Source organism: Etheostoma cragini, chromosome 11 (assembly GCF_013103735.1).
Source record: "Etheostoma cragini isolate CJK2018 chromosome 11, CSU_Ecrag_1.0, whole genome shotgun sequence".
Taxonomy (NCBI): Eukaryota; Metazoa; Chordata; class Actinopteri; order Perciformes; family Percidae; genus Etheostoma; species Etheostoma cragini.
Genome location: NC_048417.1, coordinates 15,693,800 through 15,715,637, shown reverse-complemented (window position 1 = coordinate 15,715,637; position 21,838 = coordinate 15,693,800). Strand labels below are relative to the sequence as shown.

Below are 21,838 nucleotides of genomic sequence, written 5' to 3'. Positions count from 1 at the left end.
CCTGGATCTTGTTCTTTCGGTCATGAGAGAATATGACATAGATTAAGTTAATTTCCTTTTGTGTCTCTTAAAGGTCCCTTGACATGGTGTTCTGGGGGTGTGGCCTTGACCAACTGCCACTCGTTTGAAAACCATGATGTCTCAATCTCATGGGTGGGCCAAATTCCCAAGGAGGGCAAAGCAGAGAAAGGGGAGGTAACCTTGCTCCTTATGACCTCATAAGGGGCAAGATTCCAGATCGGACCATCTGAGCTTTTGATTTCTCAAAGGCAGAGCAGGATACCCAGGGCTTGGTTTACACCTATTACCACTTCTAGCCACTGGGGAACCATAGTAGGAATGCATATTAATTGTCACAGCCCAGTCTTTGACCTCTGGATCCCCTGTGTTTGTTCTCCCTTTCAGTCTTTCCCTATGTCTCCTCCCCTGTGTGTGGTGTTTGTGTGTGTGTGTGTGTGTATGTGTGTGTGTGTGTGAGACTTTATCTACAGGGGCGTGGCTCTACAAGCATTACCAGGCACACCTGGCTTCCATTTACTCATCAAGGTCTCAACAAGATACCCAGTTCTCCACTCACTCATCACCAGATTGTTTCCACTCACCATGTGGTAACTCCAAAGGCCTTTTTCTCCAGTATCTCATTCTCTAGTGAGAAACTTAACTTTGGATTTTGTTGTACTATTGAATCTAACTTCACCTGTGTCTCTCTCATCTGCAGCACCTGTCAAAGCTGATCCACTGCTGTTACCTGCCACAAATCCCACACCACCTGTAGCTATCTGTTTCCATCGGGACTGTCACCTCATCACCTTTCTTCCACACTTGGACTTGCAACAACAGAGATGCAATAAAATCACTTACAACTAAACCAAGTCTATGTCAGAATCACCTACCGGGGTCCACACTAAGAACTACATTACACAAGTTTAACATTAACGTTAAAAAAAAAACAAACACATCAAGTGAAATTGTCATGCCATGGGACCTTTAAATATAACTTTTGAAGACCAAATCTGTAATTGGTTTGTTGTAGACTAATCATAGACTGGAAATGTTAGCTTAACTTACACACTGGGGTACATACCTTCACTGGTTTGACCATCCCTGAATATGCTTTTGGAATTGGAGCTGTAGGCCTCAATTTCATGGACAGATGAGGCTCGCCTCATGCTGTTCATGCTGCCTCTGGGGAAGGTGTTTGACAGGGCAGAGGAGGACTGATGCGGCTCTGTCTGGTATAGGTTTTCCCAGAGAAGTTTAGGGGATGAATGGTCAAGTGGTTCAGGGCCAACCTTAGCCTGAGGGGAATGGAGGCTGGAGCCAATAAGGCCATGCGTGTCATTGGTCTCAATGGGACTGCAAATGCTCTTGGTGGGTGACGATAAACTCTGCAGGGCCACCTCATTCTCTTTGGGCGGGTCCACCATCACAGCATCTGGGTCCTCTTGTGGAAGAGATTGCTTGGTATTCATTAGGCTCAAAGCGGCCTGGCGGAAGCGAAAGAATCTACTGCTCCCTAAAAAGTGAAAAAGAAATATGACAATGTGTATAGTGTTACATAATGAACAATGAAAGTGATGACTGGATTAGAGGTGAATTCTGCTGCCTACTTTACGGCTTTATTATCAAGTTAATAGGCATGTGTGTTTGTGTCGCCCGCTTCCTAAGGTTCTGAAATGCAAACATTGCTTGACTATTTTTTTTTTTAAGACAGGTTGCTTTTTGGATGCTTTTATATATAGGCCGTAGTGGTCCCCTACTACTGTATCTGTTTGAAAGCCATGATGTCTCTCTTTTTCTCATGGGCGGGCCAAATTCTCTGGGCAGGCAAAGCAGAGAAAGGGGAGGTAACCTAGATTCCAGATTGGCTCATCTGAGTTTTGATTTTTTCTTAAGGCAGAGCAGGACACCCAGGGCTCGGTTTACACCTTTCACCATTTCTAGCCATTGGGGGACCAAAGGCAGGCTGGGGGAATGCATATTAATGTTAAAAAACCTCATAAAGTTAAATGGGACCTTTAAAAGGTGTTCGCCCATGACCACCCATGGAGGAAAACATAAATTGGCGCCTATGCACAACAGTGAGACAAAAAAGTTCATGAAGGCCCAACATCGAAAATAGCAGGTGCTAAAACATTTTTGACTATAAATAATTAAATGAAGAAATTTAGGTCTGTTTTCTCAAGTGTGCAGGCCTCTGTGTACTTTTTTTCAAATCAATCTTTTATAAGATGTCCATACTGCATCTGTCCCCAGACAAGCAGAGGATATAATTTCTGTAATTTCTGAATGATTTTCTATAACTGAAGCTTCGCATCTTTTAATTAACAAAACAGCAGAAAGCAAAGTTCTAAATTTTAGTGTTGAACATTTGCAGTGTTAAAAGATCTGTGCACTAAACTATGACATTTTTTACATATCAAGACATTTGATTTTGCCATATTGCAACACATCTCCTTTCAGTGCCCAATGAGCATGGGAAGGAGCAGATAGCACAACTGATTTAGTATGCCTCATTAGTTTAAGAAAGGTACAGAATTTTCAGAAGGGACACAGTAGCAAATGTTAATAACCTCTTGGGAAGGCTTTGGCTCATTAACAACAGAGAGGGTGAAAGTGAACCCTGCCTCACACGTGAGGCAACCCATCCCTAAGCAGCCTCCTTACATAAGATCATTGCAATCTGTTTCCCTTCAGTGGCCAAATGTGCAGATGTTACAACTATAGCAGCTTACAATAGAGATATGAGACTCAACAAGAATCCTGGAGGGGAAGTTAATCACATCCTGAGCTGGCAGATGATATGGACAACCTTTCTGTCTCTTCTCTGCTGGGAGACTGTCAATAATGCTCTTGAGTGTTGATACAACTTACTATAAAGTAAAATGAAGTCTAGCTCACATCAACCCAATAAGATGCAGTTTGTTTTTTGGAGTGGCTTAGGTAAACCTTCCTTGTTATGCATTGTAGATCACTGTAGTATCAATGATCACATCAGAGCCCTTCTATAATGACATCATCCCCAGTACAAATACAGTCCTAAAATTATCGGGATACTACACAGATACATTTCGTACTATATTATAAAAACATATACTACCCATATTTTACTTCTATATTTCAGATTTTCAGTTGATACACTACAATTTTAAATTTTCACAAATGTTTTTATTGACATTTATTGGAGAAGGACTAAGAGGGAAGGTTTATTTTAAGGCACACTAGCGGCATAGCTCTAGGGATGGCAATGGTGGTCTGCTGGTGTCAGATGGTAGAATAATGTATCTCAGCAACTTTTGAAAGGATTGTTATTACATTTTATTTGTTCATGTTCCCCAAAGAATGAAATCTACTGACTTCAGGGTCCCCTGATTTTTCCTACAGCACCACCATGAGGTTGACCTATTTGTGTTTTTGAGTAAAATCTGTCAACAGTTACCTGTAAAAAATATTCACATTGGTGTCATATATATAAAACACAGGGATGCTGTGTCAACTGGACACTCCATCTACTATGTATAGAATGACTGCTCTGCTTCTCTCCTTTGCATGTTGCTCTGTGGTTTTTACTACATTTTGCTGCTATATGACAGATGCCTTTCAAAGCTCACCTGAAAAAGCTTATTAGCAGCTTACAGTGCTATCATGACATGTCCCCTGAGGTGGTTTCAAACTAAGTCACGCATGAATTCATGGGACTATGATGACTTACACATTACTGTTGTGCGATCTTATTAGTGACTTTTAAATGCAAATCATCAAAAGAGGTTTACCTAATTGGAACTCCCCACTAGTGAGTAGACTAATTTTATCTCTCGGTTCAGTGACAAAATGTCTTAAAAAATTAGACTGCAACTTGCCTGTGATTTAGTACTTCTATACCCCATTAACTGGATGACTGAGGATGTCTCACAAGAGGGGCTGCTTTTTCCTAATACTGAAAGAGATAGGTCAACCTTTCCTTCAGTAAATGTAGGTTTATTTTTTACTCTGACAGTTTGCAGCTGAATGTGAAGGACGTTATTGCACTCGTCTTGAAAACAGGGTGCCCTTTGAGAGAGTTTGCATCTGTAAGGTATCTTGATGTCTTGTTCACATGTCAAGGCGAAAATGGAGGAAAAGGAATGTCTCCAGTGTGGGAATAGTTAAGTATATCTTATCTTAGCTCATCTTATTTTATACAGAGCGTAAGGTTAACAGGACGATCGATGCAACATCAGCAGTGATGGTCTTTTGTGGTGAAAACCTGAACTGAGCCTGAAGGCGAAGATCATAATTTGCCAGGTGATTTATGTCCCAGCCCTCAGCTATGAATATGAGTTATGGGCATTACTTAAGACACTTCGATTGTGGATACAAGCCCCCAACATAACATTGCTTCACAGGATGTCTCTCTTAGGGATAAGGATGAAGGGCTTGAACATCTGAGTGCCCCCTTATATTGAAAGAAACTGGCTCAGCCACTATTTTAAAAGTTCATAAATTCTAATATTGCTAATTGAACAAAAGAAATAACTCTATGTGCACCTGAAATCGAATCTTTCTGCTGAGTAATTTGTAAGTTTTGTCTCTGGCTTTGGGCCTTGAAGACATGTTAAGTTGCTGAATGGTGTGTTCTAAATGGCAGCTCAGGGAAAAAGGGATTACTCTCTTCCAGGCTCAATATTGGGCTAGTTGACACCTGCGGGCTACTTGCCAGCTGTCAACAGCAGCTCATAATTAGCTCCCCAATGTCCAGAAATAACATTTGATAGGCTGTCAAATGTAAGGCTGGGCTATGTGGGGATGTTCTTCCTGATCATTGCCGGTAAAGTGAATATTTCCTGCCATTGTGCTGAAAAGGCCTGACATCATGAAATAAATATCTTCACCATATGGTCTGAATGCTGTTATATTTTTCATACACATCTGAAGAAATCCTGAATATGTGGTATGAAAATAAAAAAGACAATGTGTGCACATGATATTGCCTGATAGCATGCAGCTTCATGACAAAATGATTAGCATCATTATTTAAAACCCCATTTAAGTTGAACCCAGTGTAGCGTAAAATTAGACTTTTATGCCCTGGTTTTATCTAAAAGCTTCTCAATGACAATAATAAGGTCATACTTTAGGTGTGATGTGTGCATGTAGTCAAGACCCTTTCTAATCAAAAGTCACATTGTATGTTTATCTGCCCATCTACCCACAGGTCACCTTACAGTACACAAGCAATCAACTCTGATTAGCAATGTTAGCAACGCGCACAGGCACTCGCTCACACATAGGCATCCACACACATGCATGCATGCCTGCACACACTCTTACAGACACGCAAAAAGAGAGCGCAAGCCGAATGCCAGTGCCCTAGAGGAATTCATGCTGAGTGAAGTGGATAGCTGCGCTCCAGTCAGAGAAGAGATGCTGAGTGCCTCCAATCATAGACGAGCTGGAATCGATGACATTTACACCTACTGACACACATGCAAATACAAAATGAGGGTGCAGTATATGCTGCTCGCCCACAAGACATAAAGAAGATAAAACAATTAAGGATTAAAAAATGTTCAACAACGTAAGGTTATGTGAGCAGAGCGCTGAATCCCTTTGCTGCATTGCACGTGTAAACTGCATTGTACTAGAAACTAAATAACGCATTTGTTTTTTTTAAATACTGTAATAGAAGCTGGCAACATGTTTTGAGGTTGCACTGAGCATCTCAGAAAACTGCAAAACAATTTCTAGTGCTTTAGTAAATAGTAATTAGTGTCTAACAGATGTAAAGGGCTATTTTTATGAATTTAGTGAATGAAATGTTTTTTTAAGAATGAAGCCATCTCACAAAATATGCAAAGCTTAAATTTGGAGAAAAAAAGACATGTAACAAATGTGTGACAAAGGCATTGCCATGCAGAATTTCTTTTAGCTTTGGTCATGAAAGACATTGTTATTTAGAAAATACTGTTGTGGCTAAAAAGGTGATTACAATTTATAAAAATAGCACAACCTCAAAAGATTCAGAGATTCACATTTCTACTTTTTCACTACGTAGCAATGCTTTTTCAGGTATGTTTTTGTCACAGCAAGGAGGGAATTGTAAGTCAAATACTCACTTTGATCTGACTTTGTAGGGGACGTTGGGCTTATCTTCTCTGTGGAGTTGTCACTTTCCTCATCCAAGACGTAATCAAAATTTAAGATAAACATCATCACCAAACCCTCCTCATTTTTCACAGGGATTACGTGAATGTTACACTGGAAGTCAGACCCTGTAAGAGAAACAACATGTCAGTGCCAAAAAGCTGAATCATCCATCATTCTTCTGCCTGGCATTTCTAAAAGGGGTAGAATGTTCCAAGATGTCTTTATTTGACCTAAAACTACAGAAACAAAATATGCTTAAGGGAAATTGATTTACTATCACAATCATGCAAGTCATTGTAGAAGCTGGTTTCACATAAATGTTGGGAAAACTGAGAAGAAGTTGATTTGATTTAAAGGTCAATGCCTGCATGTCAGAGCAAAATAAATAGTACAGAGTACGAAAAAAGACATCCCAGGGGTTAAACAAAGTAAACTGTATGTGCATGTGTGTGTTCATGTGTGCTGCATGCCCTATATGTAAATGCAAGTTTGTAGAGTTTCTGTCTCCCCCATAAGTAATGATAACAAAACTGTCACCGCGTCCACATGATACAAGCTATCCGTGAAAACTCACCGCCCCCGACCCTCCCCCACGCAGTTGGAAGTAGCCAAGGAGAACACAGAAGATTAAAAAAACATGATGGACTCTTCAGAAGAGGTAATTATCTTCACTTCTGAACATAGCCATACTGAGAAATACAGAGAGCTGTGTGAAGCTGATGGTCTTAATTAGCTTTGTGGCAACTAATTTGGCAAAGACTTGAGTGTAACGGATGTTCATTATTATTTAAAAAAAGTTACACACTAAAGCTTTAAGGCATTGCATACATAAATGAAAATGACTTTAAGCTTAGCAGGAGTTGGACACATATGATGCAGTATAGTGCAGACAACAGGGTTTAGGAGAATAGATCAAATAGGCAGCACAAATTACAGCCAATTTAGAGGATTGCAGTGTTCTCAAAGGAACAATCAGTAGGACTGAGCATCGTGTGAGGCAGTGGAGCAAAAAACAATCCATGATCTAAACTTAGTCTTGAGCCCAGAATATCCCAATTTCTCAGCTGAACTGGTTATAGCTGTGCTGGTAGAAGCTGTTTATGCCTAAGGGCACAACTTCCCAGCAATGAAACTTTCTACTCACTGGACCCTAAACAGCAAAACAATAGGTCCTATACAACCAGGGTGATGTACTGTACAATATCACAGTGACCATCTCTGGTATGGCAGAAAGCTATCTTGAAACACACAAAATAGGAAATATATGTAATGTGTTTTTTTTGCCCATCTATGTTGGCCCTTCTGTCTTTCTGTCTGGCTTGTTGTGTTGCTACGACTCCCAGTCAGAGGACACAAACTACAAGTGTTCACTGTAATCTCTGGAGGACTCACAGACACCCTGCCCGCAGCATTCATTAGCAGTAGACGGACTGTCTGACTAAATATAACAAGCTCTCTCTGCCTTAACATGCCAGAGTTCTGTTGCAAGAATTTCTGCATCCAAACCTCAAAAATTGATGCTACATTTTCACCATTGAACACATGATAATGTGGATTTAAGACAATGGAAAATGTCAAAATGGACAGCAGGTAAAAATAATTATTTCATCAGTAACATTTGTATCTGCTGTGTGTGGATAATAAGACCAGAGATGTGCACTCCACGCCCATCTTGTCTGATGTCATGGGTAGTAGATGAGCAGTGCTCAGAGAGCTGTGAGTCTATCCCCAGAAAATCCCCTTTTTAAAAAAAGCACTTTCCTGCTTTTCCCAGAAAACATTCACCCTTTTCTACATTGTCCTTTTAATAAAAGGGAGCATTTTTGGTTTAGACTTTGATTTTTTTTATTGAACATTATGCTCATTTAGGGTAAGGGTTAGCTATTCAGTATTGAGCTTGAATTATCTGAAAAATCCTGCAGGAATTAAACTTTGTAATAAATAAAATCTTTAAAAAGTCTTATTTAGTTTATTTTTGGGGCCTTTTCCCTTTAATTAAAATTGGACACTTGGTAGGTGACAGGAAATGAGGGGAAGAGAGGAGGGAATGACATGCAACAAAGGTCCCTGGTTGGAATTGAGATTACTTTAGAGGACACTTCTATCACTAGCAGCATTACACATTCTCCATAATTTCAAGTGTCAGATTTCTACACAGGTGGTTTGTGCTGAGCCCCATCATTTCCACCCTGTACATGACTGCACCCCTGCCCATTCCAGTAACAACATCATGAAATTTGCGGATGACACCACGATCAGGAACACATCTCTAGGAGAGATGAGTCCGCTCCTCGGGAAGAGGTAGTGAGTGCCTATGTGGGGCACGGACAACAACCTGGTCCTTAACGCCACCAACACCCAGAAGCTGATAATAGATGACAACATTTGTTGTGCATGTAAAATGACAAGAAAGATTATTCTATTCTATTCCAACCACATATCCTTGTTTTTCAACCAAAATGTGCACATTTTCCCCAACAACTTGTTGTTGTTAATATATTCAGAAAGGTATGTCAAGGTAAGTACTTTGAGACCTTTCCAATGAGCCACTAAAGATAAGAAAAAATATATCCAGTATATCCAGTATATATATATATATATATATATATATATATATATATTTCAGAGTGTATGGTATTGTAAATTATCAAATGCAATGTTATAAAAAATGGTGAAGTGTTAAGCCTTTTGAATTCTGACACTTCCCCTTTGGAAGCATCATGTATTTTATAAGCTTCGGTATAGAGCAAGGCAGAGGTGAGTTGTTTACATGTAGAAATAAAAAATGAGAATGAGAATTCAACATTTCTCCTCATTATGTGGGGAAACCGATGCAGATGTCCCCTTTGCTCCATTGCTCAGGCATGCAAGAACACTTGATCTTATTTAAGCCTTCTGTCAGGGGTTTATTAAAATGTTCTTATTAGAGCAATAACCCGTGCATTGCATATGAATTGCTTAGGTTCACCGAAAGCAGCGTTGAGCTTATTGATTAAACAGTGTTTTTTGTTAATAGGCTGCAAGCTTACATACATTTTTCTTTACAGAATATGTTAGACAATGTAAGCGTTGTGGTTGTGTGGGTCTTATATCAACCTAACAGTAAAATAATGCACTGCATTATCTGAAACAGACAAAAAACAATAAAGTGACTAATTATTGGATTGTTAACAACAGAGATCTAGTGTACCTTATATATAGCTATGCTCTGTGCAAAGCCAATATGGTAAATTCAGCAGAGATTTTTATGGGCTGGAGTTTACCTTACCAGATGGGAAAACAATGGTCATGGTTAAAGACTAAGCCATGGGGTCCCCTCTTATCTGGTCTCCTGCTGAATGTCACCTCTACTAAAAATGGATGAAAGGAAAGCTTCTTTAGATGTTAAATCAGCAGAGACTGGGCTGCACTAAATTTGATCTGATAATATATTCTTATGACTATTTTATTTATGGTTATGTAAGAGTATGTGCATCTATTTGATGACAATTATACTATTATGGTAAACAAGAGGAACTTTATGTGAATAAAACACAACTTTTCTTTCTTCCAGCTAAAATAAGTGGCAGAAAACTACGTCATTGGAGACACTCATGACAGCCTCAGCCTCAGTGGGAACAACTGCGTTATTCATCTTCTCATTGATTTTTTCCAACAAAGGCCAAGAGCCTACTGATGGTACACTGGTGGGGAAAATGATGTGAACCTGAAGCTTCAATTTTATTTTCTTCCTATTTTTGATTGTGCTCATTTAACTAAATCTGTTTGTCATTATTATTTAATAGTACTGAGATCCAGAGCATTCCATGATGGCTTCTGTGTGGGTTTAATATAATGTTATTGACTTGTATATTAAGGTTTAATGAGATCATAAAACAAATATCATTACCTACCCACCCATAAACCAAACTTTGCATTTCAAGTCAAGCCATAGAATACTATATAAAGATAAAAAAATAGGAAGATCCCATTTTCTAGCTCTGTGATGCTACCCCCCGTTGTTTACTGACTAATTGCCTTGGCAGACATAATTTCTCAGCTGAAGAGGCATGATAAACAAACTGTCAGACAGCTTTTTGAGAAACTATGGTCGTTTTTCAGATTCATTGGGACATACTATTGGATTTGTAATTTGACCTATAATATTGGATTTGTAATTTGACCTATTTACAAGTTGTTGGGATATTAATGTGCACAACCCTTTATCTCACATGGATACAGAATGAGAAAGCCTCCAGAAAATAACCTGGAAAAAAACCCTGAAAAACTGAATAACAGATGATAATGAGATCATGCATTCTGACATTCCAATTTTAAAAGAAGCTGTTCATACTTTATAACAGCAAAATGTACCGGACTTACACTTACTGTTTCGTTATCACTGTATGTTATATTTTCTTTGCATGAATGAACTCAGTCATTTTACTTATCTTCACAATTCATTAAGAAAGTATTACATCCATGGTTCTCTTGTTGTTGAATTTAGTGTCACATTTGCTTTTATTTTTAGCTTTTTTTTCTCCCTGTCATCACTGCCAGTTTGATAGATTGACTTATTAATTCCAGCTGCTTGCTCTCTACCCTATCTAAAGGTGTCAGTTTGCTTCAAGTTCTTGTTCCAACATCAAACAACATGTGAAATGCCATTCTGAATGCCCCCCCCCCCCAAAAAAAAAAACTTCTTAGAAAATGCATTTTGATTATTGATTATATTGGGGTTCTTCTGGGAAATAAGTAAACAAAACATAGGTGCCATTAAGCGACGTGTGACGTGTTTCTTGCGTTTTGTCTAAGTGTTGTCTTAAGCTCTTTCTCTCCACTGTACCAGAGCATTCCTATCTCCTATGCATTTACATTTGAACTTCTGACACTGGTAAATATAAATACAAATAAGATGTAGTGGACAGTACATGAGCTACGGAAGACAACTGACCATTTGGGTTTTGGGCTATCCGACCTTCCCATTCTTCTGCAACACTACTCAGCACAACATAATGCCATCTTAACACGACCATAGCTGCTGGACATGGTTAACATCATTGACAGTGGAGAAGTTTTTACCAGAGATTGTCCATTAACTCCCTGACCTTTGCGTAGTGTGTTTCCCTGTGAGCCAAGACGTGTTATTTACACCTGTTTGAATGAATGGACAGTGTATTAAGACTAGCTCCCTTTTCAAGATGGAAATTTCATTACTGTAGATTATATTTCCATCATCAATTATTAAAACATTGCTGCTTAAGAAAGTGATCCTTTAGAAACTCTTACAATGATGACTCACAGGTCAAACTGTAAGATGTCTTACAGTCTTACATAAATATACACAATAGAATTAGTTATATGCATGTAGAATGCGAGTAAAATTGTGTTTTCTTTTAAAAGAGAAGCTGTTTCTTTGCTATTTGATCAATGTATGAGGCATCATATTAATCTGCATGAGCTGATCTGCTTTAGGGAGAAACACAAGTAATATTGTTGAGCCCTGATTTTTGTTTTTGTATTTTTCCACAGATGTAATATCCACAACTGGAGCTTTTAAACAGTACAGCCCCAGACTACTGCCTGGTAGAAAGTCTTATAAAATGAAATCTGACATGTTTCTTGTCTAGGGCCATTCTGCTTAAATCAATATGCAATGTTACTGGGGCATAGCCAATCGGGAATAGGGTATGTAGGGCGAACCCATGCAAGCTAACCCTTGTTTAGAGTCCTCGGGCCTTGTGGCAACATCTCGCCTCAGTGAGTGCTGTAAGCTTAACAGCCCAGCCTAATTTCATCTTCAGTCAGTGTCTCCAGAGCCATACGTGATAACTAGCAGCTCCGACTTTACATTTATCAATTCATAATATTTTGCTTATCAGTGGTGGAAATCAATGGATGGTAAAAAAAAACTGATTAAGACAAAAACACAGATGGTATTGATAGGAATATTAGATTACCACCTCCAGTACAAGTATCCCATGAGATAAAAATAGCCTGTGGATGAACATTCCTGTACAATGCAAAGTTAGACCTGTCATCCTGGTATGGTGTTCAAAAGCTCTATCTGCTCCTCCGCACTACTAATCACAATGTGATTAAGCGCAGCAATGGTAGAAAACCGTCCATTAAATTAATATGCAAATGTCTCTGTAATGAAGCAGGTATCTATGTCTTCTCTTTGAAATTAACTAAGCATGTCATCCACACTTTCCATTGCACAAAGCCCCACTGGGCTGTTTAATTTGTTACATCTACCTGGACAAGCTGATTCCAATCTAACAAATGAAACTTGATGAGGAAAGCTCTGTATGTGTTTCACCTCATACTGCGAGACACTAAAGAGGGCTTAGTGCGATGAAAAATGGATGCGCTCTTTTGGAGTGTGGTCACCCAAGTTTCCTGCAGCACACCTCGGCAGGGGCACGCGGCCCTTCAGTCCCCTGGGGTGAGAGTAACCTATGAAACCCTGCACCCACGCATACCACATGTCTCATATCTTTCAGCGTGGTTAGCTAAGCGGCCACTGCTATGTTATGTCCATTTAACTTGTCTCTGCACGGTGTCAGCTTCCTTTTGTCAAGACTCATTCAAGTACAAAGTATTATTACACCCCGTGGAATAGGATAGCTCTACAAAGCCATCAAGGGAAAGTATTTATCTCATTGATTATGTATCATCGCTGCAGGAAGACTGTGCCTGTGGTATCTTCTCTCAAAACCAGTCTTGGTTGTTCAAATAGAGGGGAACACAAAAATAAATAAAAATGCCCTCATGCTTAAGGCCTCTGCTGCAATCCCATGGTCCCCATTGTTCCACTACTTTTGATTTACGAGCACATGTATGCGCAGAAGTAGCTTAACTTTTTGCCTTTTCAGTAAAAAAAGGCAGACATCCGGCGACATTATATCGCTGTTTTTTCTTCCTACTGTAGTTATTGATGGGAGAAGAAAAAACAAACTACACCAAGTAACATTGCTATTCTTCAAAACACTAGCATATCCGTAGATTATAATGTCACCTGATCCTCCTGCATCTTATGTGTAAAAAACAGGGAGAAATAAAAAGAGGGAATACTGGTTAATATCTCTGAGCTGGTTAATTGTGTGTTCTCTTTTAACATGCCTGTGTGATTTGTGGCGTACGGTAGGTGCATGGAAAATAGAGGGGGGTTTAATACCAAGGATTAAGTGATTTGCATGAGGACTGGAAACTGAAGGAGAGGAGACATGGAATAAATCACACTCAGCTTCAATTTGGACAGCCATCCCTCTCAAGAATGCCATGAATCTTTCATTCCCTTATAGCAGTGGGAGCGTGTGGATTGTGCTCCTGAATTTCGGTGTAATGCATTTACCCTGTAAGCTGCTCATTCCCAGTCACTGCACTGTCAGCCCTGACATCTTTATTCATGAGCACACAAGCTCACTGTAAATTCCTCTGAGGAGTATTAAAAGTTGTGTCTTGAAACCATGATGCACACCGGGGAGGATTGGGAAGAGACAGAGAGCAAAGATTATGTCAGAATGTTTCTGTAGCTCTCATCTGCCACGCTTTACATGCATGATGTTTCGATGGAGTACAGCATTTGTGTGCAAGATGGGAGACTAAATGTGGCCGGGTTAGCTCAGTTGGTAGAGCAGGGGCACATAGAGGTTTACTCTTCAACGCAGCAGCCAAACTTTCAAGCATGTCAATTCCCCTTTCATGTATTTATCTGTCCTGTGGAATTAAAGTCCTAAAATACCACAAAAAAACAAAAATTTCTTTCAAATCCAACTTGTCAAAAATCAAACTGTTCCTGCTTTCGCAAACAAACCCTGAAGTGTTTTGTGTAATTGTCTTGCAAGTTTCTGAAATCTATTTTAGCAGTGTAGCAGCTGGCTCTTGGTTTCTTCCTGATTAGCAAAAAATAATAATAGTAGGCTACAGGCCGATGGCTGCTGCTGACGGTAGATTAAACATTTACCCATGGCCTAGAATTTGATCAAACTCACAATTAAAAATTAAAGCCCTGGCTTCTTATGATTAAATTAAATATTACATCTCTTATTTTCCAACTAAGACTCCTCTGCTGTTTGTACATTCCTTGGAAGTACACAGAGTAATGTGAGTTACCATTATCACGCGCACACACAGAAATGTTGGCCTCTGTTGGTGCAAACACTGGCACACAATAACAAGAAAAAAACATGTTCTTATTGTGCTGCTCAATAGGAGGGGTACTTTCATATTGAATCTGTACAGCTATGTCATGCTGAACACAAAAAGCTCACGTAAGAGCATGGAAGGAGGTTGTCAATCCTGGGATTTACGCCACTGAGCAGTTACATCGTATTAATTCTCTCTGACTCTGGATTGTTGTCTTTGCAGTGCACCATTCATACCCGGACTAGGGTTGGTCAAAAATGAATGACAAACACCAGTCTAGCATTAAGAGGGAACCATGTTTTATGCTGGCAGTGCTGTAGCCTATCAGCAGTTTTACAGATTAGTGGATTAATCCTCTGTCTACCTAAGCTTCTGTACATTATTGCTGCAAACCACAACATCATGACTTCATGCATCATGGACATTCAATTACACAGTGAGTGTATTTCATTTAAAAAGTGAAAAAAAAGTGGATGTTATTTTTGGAAAGTCAGAAAACATTGTGAACATTACAGGAGAACAGGCAACCTCTGTCTCTCCACCACCATCTTTCACTCTGTCCATCCAAGCACAACAACTGTGGACTGTGTTATGACCTGACATTGCACCTACTGCTTCATCATATTTCTCTGTTCAATCCACAACTCCGAAGAAGACTGGCACACCATCATTTTGGCAGCCAGACTTGTTTTGCTGTGAATTACAGCAGATGCCAATACAGTGTTTCCAGTTCACTTTTCAAATACCTATTCATAACCCCTGCCAATGTGTGAGGAGGACCAAAGTTATCGGTTTACTTTCCCGAGAATACATCAGGCATACAATAGACAAGTTCTTTTAGAGCTGACTGCCCTGTTCTCCTCTATCAGGGGTAATATATGAATATGAAACACGTGTTAACTGACTCTGCCAGGTTGGTAACAGGCTGACAGGCCACATCACGGAGTGGCCGTAGTGAGGAGCTGCAGTGGTTGCTTTCTCAGGAGCGACACGTTAGAACAGACCCCTCTCGACTTACTGGCATGCTGCGAGAGCCACACTACCAGTGCCAGGTCACTGACTCACCATCCTTGCGGTAGTAGGTGATCTCCACCTTGCGCTCCTCTGAACCAAACACAGCCTGTGCCACCTGACTGATGGCCTCTTTGTCGGTCAGGCTGCCGTGGAGGAAGTCGCAGGTGCATGGCTTCTGCATTATGTCCGGTCTCGAGAAGCCTGTCATCTCACAGAAGCCGTCGTTGCAGTATATGATTGCACAGTTCTCCACCCTGGCGTTGGCTATCAAGAATTTTCGGTCTGCATGGAAAGAAAAAGTATGCATTGTGTACTACCTGCCGTTGTAGCCTTCATCTAACCTCAGTGCACATCATGCTGTCAGCTCATAAACGAAATCAATCAGCAATCAAGTTGATTAAGTTCCATACATAAAAAATATAGCAGTAATTGTCTTTTGTTTGTCTTATTATGAATAGGAGTATTGCCATATTTTATGTTTTAATGCCCATAAAAATGTAATTGATGGGAAGGAACACTTGTATCACAAGATAAACTTAGATGTATTCATTCATCGTTTTTGTCTAAATGTTAATTAACCAAAACATTTACCTTGCAGTATTCTCTTAACAGGTAGCAGCAATTTTAAATAAAGAACATACTCACTCTGTCCCTCGAATTTCCGAATAATCATTCCAAGGAATGTGTTTTGTGGCGCAACGTGACCTCTTCTTACAGGCATGTTTAAACACAGAATACCCCACAGTCTTCAGTAAAAAGCGCCTTTACAAGTTAATCCCGAAGTTACAGATGTTGGCTCTTTCTGATGTCCCCTTCACCACAGACCATACTCGACGCGAGCCCTCACTCCACCTAAAATGACCTTCCCAGTTGGCCGAGGAGTTGTTTAGCCCGCTTGTGTGCCTGAGCATGCGAATGCCTCCTCGCCGAAACACACGGAATCGGGGAGGAATGCTCGAGTTAGATTCAGTTCGCCAAGCATTTCGCATTGAGGATGGAAGCGATCTTGACGTGCTCTGCGTTGGGCGCATGTAGCGGAGAGTGGTGGATGTGCCGAGGGGAGTGACGTTGCTCCCATGGGACTTAGTTCCCCCTCCACCTCGGGTAAGGATAAATCCCAGCCTCGTGCACCGAGACCGAGCAATGTGTTCACAGCATACTGTGGAAGCACTGCTTAACCTGTACTCTAGGGAATTACTTTTTGTAGTAATTTTGTAGTTCTACACAAGCTATAAACAAAGACAAAAGAATGAATGTAGCCTTTATTTAATTTTAATCATCTACAGTTATTTTCACACAGTAGTTTACATAGTACCATACTAAATTTCTGAAGAGTAGTATTCTGTAACTTGGGCGTTAGTTCTACTTTTCTATGAGGATGTGTCAAAGTACACCGGTAAATGCCTTAGGCTAAATTAGTAAACAATGCGTAAATAATAATAATTAAAGGAATAGTGCGAATTTTGTGGATTATGCTTCTTTGCTTTCTTGCCCAGCTCACTAATCAATCCATCTAATTACAAAAACCACAAGTGAGTAAAAGATTTTTCGTGGTTATGTGCTGGACTATTTTAGCCTGGTCCTACCAGCCCCTCGTACATTTAATTAGTACAGTGAGTCTGGCCACTCTCCATTGACATTTGTTAACTTCCTTAAAGGATCTGCCCCGAGCCACTCCCATAACCAATTGCTAGCATTTGGTCGTGACTTCGGCTTAGCATCGCTAGTGTTCGCCTTAGCTACCCCTTCACCGTTAACGGAGCGAGCTGGAAAATCAAACTTTTTCAAACTTCTTGAAATAAGTTTTTTCTTTATCTTGGGAATCCCATGTTGGTGTAACTTTCAACATATCTTTTCCCAAAAGTCTGCATGAGGTGAGTTTGAATGAGACGCTGTCCATGGTCCTGCAGTTTCAGTACCACTCTCTGCATTCTCTGGCAGCTGGGGAAAAGCTGGTATACTTCACTGATGTGCGTGCTTTTCATGAATGGGTGCCAAGAGCCAGGTGTTGGCTGTATGTGTTATGCAAAACTTACGGTCTTAAAACATCTGCCCTGGTTATTTCTGCTGGAGCTCATCCCCCATCTGGCCAATTAAGACTAAGAGAACACATGGGATAAACGCAAATATAATTATATCCCAAGATCATACAGTATATATCCATGCATATCAAGATGACTTGTGTATTTATTTGTATTAAACTAATTACCACCAAATATGTGATGCAGTTTTGGAATTTTAATCAACCTTGCAGGCCATATAATCATCATCAGTATTAAAAAGGCACTATTGGTCAATATTTAGAAGACTAATGAGCCTTGGGTTGTGTGATATTTTGTTGCCTGATGATGGACTTCCTGGGAAATTGTGTGGAGCAGCTGGTGTGTCATGTGTAAAAAACACATTTATTTCCCTTCAGGTTGGTTGGCCTACATTTGCAGTGTAAGATTGGAGCAAAAACTTATTGCAGTATCTGTTTCCTTGTTTTAGCCTGCACTGGTAAACTTTAAAAGTCAGCTTGGATACCTTTTTTAGCAGGTAACAATGCAAGATAATGGTGTGAGTGTTTTTCTCATGTACCCAGAAACACAGAGCCTCCTAGGCCAGAGAGCTTGGGTTGCTGTATTTTATTAAATCACTGTTGCATTAAGCCAGTTTGCAGCAGGCATCCATTACTCACAACAAAGCAACAGTTAAACCATCCGGAGGTCAGCCATTACTCACTTACAATTAGGTTAGAGGATCATGACTTGTTTTTCTGTGGTTTGTTTAGCATTGCATCTTAGATCAATTCATTTGATTGATTTGTCCATTCAAAGACCTGGAGTCCACACTTTTAATTACAGTACTATAACTAATGTGAGAAATATCATTGTTGTGTGCATCTCACTTCCAGAAACCTACTTGATTAATGGTGGCATATATGCTGACTGGTAAAAGTAAAGGGAAGCAATGGGTGGGTGAGGTGTTGTGCTGCACACAAGGGAAACTATATCCCATGGAGAGCCAAGTGCCCTTGGGTAAAGGCATGTTGTAGTGAACACCTACTCTATGCTAACTCAGCTCAAAATGCATCTGTATGATGCATTGGAGTTACAATTCAAATAAAAACCTTATTCTGTCAGAGCTATTTTCTTTTACACATTTAATAGCTAAATTAGTCAAGACAAAAAGAGCAACGATTTAGGTAGAGTATTGATTTGACCTTTAATTCTTTATTGATCTATTGAAGTAATTATCATTTGTGCTGGATTTTGAGTAGCTTGTTATATACCGCGTCATGTAATGCCTGGAGGCTGCTTTAATAATAGATCAGAAATGACAGATGTGAAATTTACAGTAAAGAGGATAGGAATTGGGATCAGCAATCTAATGAGCAGCACTGCATGCAAATATGAAAAAATAAATGAAGTGAATGAACCCCAAAACCTGTACCACAAAGGATTTAACATGCTGATGTTGAGAGAGCATTTACTCTAATTGCATGGTATTCACATCAATAACAGATACTGGTGTCCATGACTGGATTAGATGGCATTTATCACTCTGTGGCTCCAGGACTTGTGATTTCTCTTGTCAAATTACAAAAGTTCCAGCTTTGAGTAATTCCAAAAGAAAGGTTGGTGCTTTAGTGAAGCAGCACACAGATTTAAACCTTAGTGCCAGAACACATCCATTGTTTGAGAGACAAAGTCAATATCTACCTTGTTGTTTCACAGCATGTGGAAGGGGAAGGTGGAAATACAATTTCTGTGAAAAGATCAACCTTGTGTCATATTACATTTTTAATAAGTGAATGACATTCTAAAATAAATCGAGGGATATAAATATACAGCTTTAAATTATTCCACCACCAACACTTTCTTGATACTGTATGGTTATTTTGAAAATCACACTGCCATTCATTCAACCCGGCCATCCATTCATTCATTCCATATAATCTCTGAGAATTTAGAGCAATCTGAAAAACAGCAGCAGCCACAGCAGCATCCACTGTCCCGAGCCTAATCCAGGTCTCACGGCAGAATAGCTCTCTCTGTCTCTCTTTTTCTCTCGCCCATTCTACTTACTCTGCTACGGTGGCCCATACACATACACCCATGAAGCACAGTTGCAAGGCTTACTCATTGTCCATATAGCCATTATGGCCTTGTCTCAGAGAATAATCCACTAGTGAAAAACAATAGTGTTATTGCTGCTCTTGCTGCTGTGCCTAACCCCGTATGTCACTGCACACATTCTACACCATCTGCCCTCAATGACAAAAAAATGGAGCAAAAAATGGGCTTAATATGCGACTTTACAATATCATTTAATCTGCCAGAGGTTAGTGCTTTGTCCCTTAGCCACTATTAAAAATGTTACACCCATCACAGGGTGGAAAATGTGCTTTGAGACAGTTACATGAAAATATTTAAAATGCTTAAATAAAGCTTCACCTGTTATTTTACTCCCTGTGCCTTGGACTCATAGATTGTTTTGAACCACCCTGTGTCACGTTTCCATTAATTTGCAGGGTCAGAAATACTGTCCCCTGTGTCACAACTGTGAGGGAACTAGTGCTAGTCCCTGTGTGAATGCAGCTGCATTCTCTAGGCACAAGCACCATATGTTGCCACCCACAAACAAAGTCATCTGAAAGCAAACTGCTGCCTGGATGGCTTGCTTTGCCATTGTCCAGACTGTGACCGCTGATTCATCACAAAGTCAGGCATCTTCTGTAGGTCAGCCATCCATTGTTGTTTATCAGACTGGCAGTGGAAGGAGAATTAGTTCTAATACATAAGCTTACACAAATCCTGCTGAGGGGAAATTATATTTACAGATTACATACACTTGGAGTTGAAACACCAAGTGAGTAAACATACTTTCTCTCAGAATATCTAAACAAAAAATAATTAGGATCTGTACAGACATTACCATCAATCATCCTCAATGATCAGTCACACCTTTAAATAATTAGGGTGCATGTAACACAACCTGACGTGACATTAAAGCCTTTCATCTTTTCCTATTGGTAGGAGTTTTCCACTGAGGTCATCAGTATGCCCCTTTTTTCTCTCCAGCGGAAATGGCTCTCCAACACTAACTGGCACTTCCCCCACTAACTAACCATTCCCCTTTATGGAAAATTAAAATGTTGCCAATTAATATCTGACGCTGACAAAAAGAACGCCATTCCCTAACACTCTGATGACCTTCTCATCCACAGATTAACCAGTTAAGAAAAGGATAGCACGTCATCTTCTGCTACTACAACAGAAACACACCTTTCAGAGTAAGACTTTTAGTAAAGGCATAAATATTTCAAGAAAGCTAATTTACTCATTAGCTGCATTAATACATTGATATTAATAAAATATGTGTTGGCAGCAGATGGTGAGTCAGATCTACTCATCAACTTGACAAAAAGACAAAATGTTGGTATGTGTCTACAGCTCAAGGCTTTCTCACTTTGTTCCATGCTGTGTTCACTTAAAATCTGTGATCAGAAAATGACTCTTATCTAAACTTCAAATATAACAATTGTTAGTAAATCCTTAGAGGACACATTGACAGCAACCTCTCTAGATTTCCGTGAGAGACTTGTAAAAAACAAATGTCATCAAGCTTTGGCAATTCTCCAGATATTGTCATCCACTTGGCAAGTTTTAGGATGAACAGTTCATTACCACTGTTGTCAATCGGCTGGCAGGGCTCAATGGAGTGATTGCCTCATTTCAGTTATCCCCCGTGATCAGGTGTTACCATGGAAACTGGTGTGCCTCCGAAGACGTGCCACTGTCCCTCTCCCCCTGGCAATGTGGTTTACTTTCCATACAAATGTTCAATGGCGCTGTTTTCCTCGTTGATGTTACATCACAACTAAGCCCTGCTTGTGCATTAAGTGAACACTATAATATACATTAAGCTCTAACTTGTATTGTAAGCAACAGGATTAGCTGGCTAACATAGAAACTGTATGAGTATGATTGATAAAGCTTTACATCTGTTCGGTCATCCCTTATGTCACTGTGCACACTGTGTGTAACTGTAGTATTGTGTTTATACTGTAGGTAGAGCTCCATGCACAGCATCACATCAGGGACTCTCACTCAGTAGCTTGACTCCACAGCTCTATCTGGAGGGCAGCCAATAAAAAAAGACTTGTACACATTCAAACTACAGTAATACAAATGTTGTTGTGCATTACACACAGCATGCACCAACCATCTCATAATGTGTTTCTCATATTTTAAATACTGAATTGTATATATGAATAGTAAAATATTCATAAAGTTTAGGAACTAGCCTATACACTCATTAAGAAAGACAGCTACATGCATGGATTTCTACAAAAGATAGCCACCACACTAGCAAATGCTTGTATAACGGCAACAAATCATTAAGACAAGGGGATTAAGAAAGGGGGATGTGAGCCTTTGAATCATGCTCATTTGCTTTTTTTCCTCAAAAAGGAGGTATATTTTAGACAGAAATACAACCTGCCTCAGCATTTTTAATGCATTATATCCCCTTGTGCTTTACTGTACTTCTCTCTGATCTTTAGTACCATACACTGTCATGT

The 21,838-nt window shown here is 39.8% G+C and overlaps 1 protein-coding gene across 1 annotated transcript in view; it reads right to left on the bottom strand.

The window, feature by feature from the left end:
- Positions 1-16,400, bottom strand: part of LOC117953455 (potassium voltage-gated channel subfamily H member 7-like) — a 35,903-nt gene extending 19,503 nt beyond the window's left edge. The window contains exons 1-4 of the mRNA XM_034886516.1: positions 15,916-16,400; positions 15,322-15,552; positions 6,096-6,251; positions 1,085-1,516 (exon numbers count right to left, since the gene is read on the bottom strand). Of these exons, the coding sequence (XP_034742407.1) occupies positions 1,085-1,516; positions 6,096-6,251; positions 15,322-15,552; positions 15,916-15,991 (895 nt within the window). The 5' untranslated portion in view covers positions 15,992-16,400. The remainder of the gene's footprint in view (positions 1-1,084; positions 1,517-6,095; positions 6,252-15,321; positions 15,553-15,915) is intronic.
- Positions 16,401-21,838: the final 5,438 nt, after the last annotated feature.